This window comes from Vigna unguiculata, chromosome 11 (genome assembly GCF_037176805.1).
Source record: "Vigna unguiculata cultivar grain cowpea cultivar isolate G323 ecotype 2 chromosome 11, ASM3717680v1, whole genome shotgun sequence".
In the NCBI taxonomy this organism is placed as follows: domain Eukaryota; kingdom Viridiplantae; phylum Streptophyta; class Magnoliopsida; order Fabales; family Fabaceae; genus Vigna; species Vigna unguiculata.
The window spans coordinates 46,974,720-46,981,960 of NC_140802.1; the positions used below are offsets into that span (position 1 = coordinate 46,974,720).

The 7,241-nt window shown below is 33.4% G+C and overlaps 1 protein-coding gene across 1 annotated transcript; it reads left to right on the forward strand.

Annotated features, from left to right (window-relative positions):
• Positions 1–5,067: 5,067 nt before the first annotated feature.
• On the forward strand, positions 5,068–7,162 carry LOC114169322 (ubiquitin-like modifier-activating enzyme atg7). Its single transcript, XM_085668509.1, has 8 exons — positions 5,068–5,183; positions 5,276–5,451; positions 5,548–5,737; positions 5,837–5,936; positions 6,054–6,198; positions 6,272–6,430; positions 6,529–6,717; positions 6,870–7,162. The coding sequence occupies exons 3-8, from the start codon at positions 5,692–5,694 to the stop codon at positions 7,068–7,070; spliced, it is 840 nt and encodes a 279-aa protein (XP_085524635.1). The 5' UTR covers positions 5,068–5,183; positions 5,276–5,451; positions 5,548–5,691; the 3' UTR covers positions 7,071–7,162.
• Positions 7,163–7,241: the final 79 nt, after the last annotated feature.

Sequence of the window (7,241 nt, forward strand, 5' to 3'; positions counted from 1 at the left end):
AGACTTATTGTAAGGCCCATTAAATTTGGCTTATTAATTTTCTGCCCTAAAGTTAAGGGCTGCCCTCTTGTGTTTGGGCCTAGGGTTGGCCCAATTGATAAAACCCCTTTCAGGATGCCCTAACCCCCCACTTTGCACTCTTGCAGAAAAATCCAGCAGCCGTCACTCTCTTTACCCTTACAGAACGCTCTGCTAGGGCTTGCCTGAGGTCCCTTTCGAGCTAGCTCAGACCAGTTCATACTCCGCGTAAGTACCCTCCTAGCTTGTATGTATTTTTCCTTGGCATTAAGTCCAGTCAGGTCTTTGTAACAAATTTCCCTTGGTTCTGTTCCTCCACTGTTTTCCAGCTCTTTAGCCGTTCTCGGGACAACAGTACTAGCTATCGTGCTGCCAAGACTTCCGTTAACCCTTCCTCCAGGTACGGGAAGTTAGGGTTTCCAGTCCTGTGTTGTTTCGACTTGTTTGTGGGTTGGTTACTAATTGTATGGTTAAATTCTTCATTTTGATGCGTGAAAGTAATCTGTATGGTTGGTTGGTCTATAAAACATGCGCGTTGCAGGTGCGAACAGTGGCAGACACTGTTAGACTCGCCCAGGCGAGCTCGACTCGCCCAGGCGAGATGTGCAGAGACTCGCCTAGAGCTTCCTGCGCGAGTGGTCGCTCAGGCGACCTGGGTGTGTTTTGAGCGAGCACACAACTCGCCCAGGCGAGAGGGATCTCGCTTAAGCGAGATCCCGCGTTGCCTTCTTGTTCCTGTTGAGCCCTCGCCTAGGTGGAAGGGGACTCGTCTGAGCGAGACTGTCTCGTCTGAGCGAGATCCCTCAGCCTGAGCGAGGTGCTGGGCGAGGCAGTGCTGTGATTGAATACTTGTTTATTCTTGAATGGTCTGTTTTGGTTGGGTATGAATGCATGATGAGTGATATGTATATAATGGAGTATGAGGTATACGTGGTATAATTCCTGAATTACAAATGATGGGTTGGCATGAAAGTTGGCATGATCTCTACATGACTTGTATATGATGAGTTGGTTACATATGTGTGTGTGTGGGGTCACAAACTTGGTATGAGCAATAATGAATCTTGGTGGTTGGTAAAGCTTTGGTATGGTTGGCATGAGGAGAAACACCTTACTCCTGATCGAGAATAACAAGTTGGTAATGATTCAACATATGAGCAATGGAGTTTTGTTGTGGGTTTTGGGTTGAAACCTTGTGTACAATGTATGTATAAATCCCTGGTTGTATATGTATGCTGGTCCGTGTCAGTGCATAATACATTGGGGTCTCTAGGTGAGACTTTCAGGGTTGCGCTTCAGTGGTCGGGACGTAATCCCATGGCCCCTGTTAGTGGGTTTCCATGGTGGTGCCCCATTTGTATAACTAGGTAAGGATTCAAGGTAAGGACTGCATCCTGACACTCTAAGGGGCCAGTTAGTCTCACTTAGAGCGGACTGATCCATGTGGTGAGAGTAGCAGGAGGCCTGAAATTCATTAAGGGCTAACCTTGTGGTGAGGGAGATTTGATTCATCGTAACACTTGTAACATATAGCTCGGGGGTGAGCAGCTCAGGGTCGAGCAGAGGTATCCACCACAAGTGCAAGCATCCGCTGAATCTGACCAAGTTATACGTATCCGGATGAGTCGAGTCGAGTCGTAGTGTATTGATTGAGAGTCATAACATGTTTGGTTGATTATTTGGATGTGAGATGATGAAAATGCTTTTGATTTTATGATACATATGTTGTTGGCTCTAGCTTACCCGTTTCGTTGCATGGTTGTGTTGTATGTGGCTATTCTTTCTTGCGATGATCATCGACTTGGTTGATGGGAGCAGATGGGCGAAGTTCTCGTGGTCAACAGGGGAATGGTGATTCCACCGCTTAGCCGTCTGGGCTGGATCTTACACTTCTCTTCTTGATGTCTTCTTTAGGGCCATGGCCCCTGTATTCGTTGTTTTTGGATTGTAAACTCTTAGTCAAACTGTTATCCTGCTTTGTTGGCATCGTGGTGTGCCTGGTTTTGTACGGGTGATGTTGGGAATCCCAGGACTGCGTAATTTTACTATCTTATGTGTGACGTTTCCTTTAATTATGTTTATAAATTAAATGGGACGTTACACTTATTACTATAGTAATTTATTTTGCTTACTTCTTAAGGTCAAACTAAATTCAATAAAAGGTTTAAACGATGAATAAATACAAATTTTACTAAATTTGTTTTGTTTATTGAATTTTTATAAAATTTGCATAATTTTTTGTTTACATAAGAAAGAAGACAACGACAATTTAAGGAAATAGATAAAAACAAAAACACAACCATTTTAGATTAAAAATAATATAAATTACGTATGTGAATTGAGGTTATATCACGTACTATCTTTAAAATAAATACCATATAAAACAGATCCATCTTTAATGTAACACTAATTAATGTTTTATTTTATTTTATTGATAGAAGTATATTTCCGAACATTTATTCTTTTAATGTTTAATTAACCTTAAACTTTTATAATTTTTATTTATAGATCAATCATTTTAATTATATTTTTATATTGTATATTCCGTAAATCATATGGCCTAATATCATAAAATATTTTGAAATAAATTTAAAAGAAAATAAAAATATTGTATTTTTAAGGAGACATAATATTTTCATCATATTGCTTACTTAACAAATATTTTAATATTAATCAATATCATTGATTTCAGTGTCAATATTTTAAAATTTATTATTAAACTAATAAAATAAATATTGTGAATAGTGTAATAATTATAAAACAAGTAATGCGATATAAAAATATTAACTAGGAAACAAAGTATATTATATACTATGATATTTTATGTAATGAAAGGGTAAATCTAGTTACACAAAATAGTTGGAACCGAAAATAGAAAAAATAATTGTATAAATCAATCTATAACAGATGGGATAACAACGTGGTATGTTAGAATAAGTGTGAGGGAAGATGAGTATTTTAGTTCGCAGATTCGTTTAGACGTGTATCGCAGAAATCACAATTTGTGTGGGTCGGACTGACCCGCAGTTGACCTGCATTGACTTAAATTCCTAAATTGTAACTGCACCAACACAATCCCATTGTGTGTTTTTTTAAGTCATTTGTTCATTAACGATTTTTCTCCAATCCATTCAAAAGTGACTCGTTCACTTACGTCCATCTCATCTAAAAGTAACTCTCTCTTTCATGGTTTAATCAAATTCAAAGTCATTTATATTTTTAATAGATTTGTACATAAAAATTATAAATTATAAAATTATGAATATAATTTATTTTAAAAAATGGGCTTATAAAAAAAATTATTTTACTAATTTAATTATATAAATATAGAGTTTATAAAAAATTTTATGTAAACCGTTGATCAGCCTGCAAACTCATTAATAAAACATTATCCAAAACAGGTCAAAGAAATTAACTCACATTTTTTTTTTATGTGGAAGAAGACGATGTAACCCACTTTTCACGCATCAAATGCAGAAGAAACCAAAATCTATCCCTAATAACACATTTAAAGGCAAAAAGAGTGATCAGCAAAATATAATAAAACTATCTGATCCTTATAGAAAAAAAAACAATAAACAAAGAATATTTTAGGAACAAGAGGTTCTCCAATTTATAGGCTCGCGTGAAAATATTTGTTTATTGTCTTTTATTTAAACTAGATTTAGAAAAAATCATTCAACCTTTATAAGATATCGTTTATCTAAAATTAAACTGTTATTCAAATTTAAGAAATTAAAGTTAAGACATTATTAATATTTGAAATTCTGATATAAATGTTACAATGCATTGAATAAAATAAATTACAATGTTCTATCTAAAAGATTTATCCAAAAGAGATTTTCATAACTATAAATTGTATCAAGATCATCCTCTATGACGAGTTGAATTCAATTGTTCAATTCCAAATTACGTATAATGTGAGCCAATTATTTATAATCTTTTTGTCCATATTGATTAATAACATAATTGATTATGCATTTACTTAGTTTTTTTTTTCATCGACTACATATTTGATTGGGTTTAGTTTTTTTAGTTATTACAGATTCAACTTAGGGTCAATTACGTTAAAATTTTGAAAGTTTATTTTTTCAGTCACAATTATTACTTCCGTATCAATCTAATTAGAGTAAAATATGACAATTTTTACAAAAATTAATTTAGGATTTTAAGTTAATTAGTCAAGTTATAATAAGTTTTATTTTTCTAAACTAATTAAAGTAAGTCATAACAAGTTGGTCTAAACTAATTGAAGTAAATAAATAAATTCATAACAAATTTATCTAAATTAATTCAAAACTTAAAGAGAAAAACATAACATATTTTACTCATAATACAATCATAAAAACGAATTTAATATCATTCATACTAAATCTATCATTCAGCCAAGCCTATAAAAAATAAAAAATGATAATTATTTTAAATCCATAGGAGTAAATCAGTAATTTAGAGTATAACATTAAATCAATTACTAAACATCTTTAATATATATTTTTTTTAAAGAAAAACACAGTATTAACTCTTTGTAAAATATTTATGATTCAAATATGTTTATCATGTCTTTAATATCGATATTTAGTGATATTGTATGCAAGGACTGCCATGATTCATAAGACTCATCATCATCCGTAATCACCACAATTAAGAATATTTTTTCTCTATAATATATATATATATATATATATATATATATATATATTCTCTATAATCAATTATACATAAATGATATATTTATTAATATAATTATTATATTAACAAATTATTAATTTATAATATTTTTTAATTAATTTTAATACAATATTATTTAGAATATACATTTTTTATTTATTAAAAGTTTATAATACTTATTGTTTCAATTTAAAATTCATTTTAACTCCAATTTTTCTACTTTAAAAAATTTACTTTGTTATATGAATAAAATAAAGTAAAAACTTTCCTTTTTTTTTTCTTGAATCCAAATTATTTTTTTTTACCTTTCCCAATATCTTTATTACAAAAACTTTAGCGCGCGCGTTATTTCACTCTTCACCTATAAAACCATTGGTTACACGCGTTCTTGAGATTTCAAACATTTCTTCTTCTTTCTTCTTGGTTTCCAAGAAGAAACAAAGACATTGGCTACTCTCATCGACTCTCATTTCTTAGCGTTCACCGCACTTGTCACTGTAAGCATTCCCAATTTCTTTTTTTTTTTTCAATTTCATATATTTTCCGTTGTTCATCACAAACATTTACTTACTTTTGTTTAATTTTTCAGATTGATTATCAGTTTCTGTTTTCGACATCACCGCGCTCCTCAAATTCGACAAAGTCACTGATTTTTCCGGCATCCTTATTCTTTACTGCACTTTGACCAAATTTTCTTAGTTTTATAAATAGAGGGAGTACATTAGCATGAAAATTGCACAGAAGCCAAACTAGAAGGACCGAAGGGTAATGAAGACAGTTGAATGTAATCTTTGTAAAATTGCTTTTTGAATGTGAAACTGTAGATGTCCTTTGATGAAATTTACCAGATTCTATTGGCAGATCTTCTTTGGATTTTATGATCCATGTCATCTCCCAAAGAATCCTGGATGGCCTCTTCGCAACTTCTTAGCACTTATTTCTGTGAGGTGGAATCTCAACTCAATTCAATTTTTCTGCTATAGAGAGAACCGTGGTTTTGCAGATATGAAGTTGTCTCTTGTTGGTGAAGCATTGATAACAGTTCCACAAGGTAAAGTTTCACTGTGTATTGTGTAACCACTTATTGGTTATTGATATGCCTTTGTATATTTTTCATTTTATTTCTAACTTGGAAGGAGTAACTTTATAGGGTGGAAAGACACAGTGCCTAGTGCAGTTGGATGGGAACTTAATAAGGGTAGAAAAGCTTCTAGGTGTATAAGCCTTGCACAGTCCATGGATCCAACCAGGTTATTTTCTCCCTGATATCTCTTGCCCGCCCTCCTACTTGTTCCTTCTTTCCATTCATAAAATGCCTTCTTATTTTTTCAGTAAATCTATAGTTTTGTATTATTGTCTCTTATCAGATTGGCCATATCTGCTGCAGATTTGAATTTAAAGCTTATGAGGTGGCGTGCTTTGCCATCTCTAAACTTGGATGCCTTATCTTCCATGAAGTGTCTTCTCCTTGGAGCTGGCACGCTTGGATGCCAGGTCGCACGCATGCTTATGGTGAGTGTTGAGAAAATCATATTGTCATTCTTATCCTTCAATTTGTGATAATGGAAGAATCGTTCTCTTGCAGGCATGGGGTGTTCGAAAAATTACTCTAGTTGACAATGGTAGGGTGGCTATGTCTAACCCATTGAGGCAGTCTCTTTATACTTTGGATAACTGTCTTAATGGTGGTGAATTTAAAGCTACTGCAGCAGTTGAAAGTCTCAAACGGATATTTCCAGCAGTGGTAAATTATTAATCCGTAAGACTTCACTTGATGCTAAATTGGTAGATCTGATCATCGTATTTTTCACATAAACTACATGCATTTTTTTTCATTTTCAGGATGCAGAAGGTATTGTTATGGCTATACCAATGCCTGGACATCCCATACAAAGCCAGGAACACGATAGTGTGCTTGATGATTGTAAAAGGTTGCATGATTTAATTGAAGCTCACGATTCAGTTTTTTTGTTAACCGATACAAGGGAAAGTCGATGGCTGCCAACACTTCTCTGTGCCAATACTATCAAGGTTGGATCAGTTTATTCTCATTAAGGGGATGGATTTAACACGTGATTCACATTTCAAAATGAAGCATATGTTGTGATTGTTATCCAATCTATTCTTTGATTGGGTATCCTTAACTAATATGCTTATGTATCTTTTTATTCATCAATTTGCAGATTACCATTACTGCTGCACTAGGGTTTGACAGTTTCTTGGTTATGCGTCATGGAGCTGGTCCTTTAAGTCAGGACCACAAGTTATTTAACTCTTCACCTATAAAACCATTGGTTACACGTGTTCTTGAGATTTCAAACATTTCTTCTTCTTCTTCTTCTAGGTTTTCAAGAAGAAACAAAGACAATGGCTACTCTCATTGACTCTCATTTCTTAGCATTCACCGCACTTGTCACTATAAGCATTTCCAATCTCTTTTTTTTTTTTTCATTTTCATATATTTTCCGTTGTTCATCACAAACATTTACTTACTTTTGTTTAATTTTTCAGATTGATTATCAGTTTCTGTTTTCGACATCACCGCGCTCCTCAAA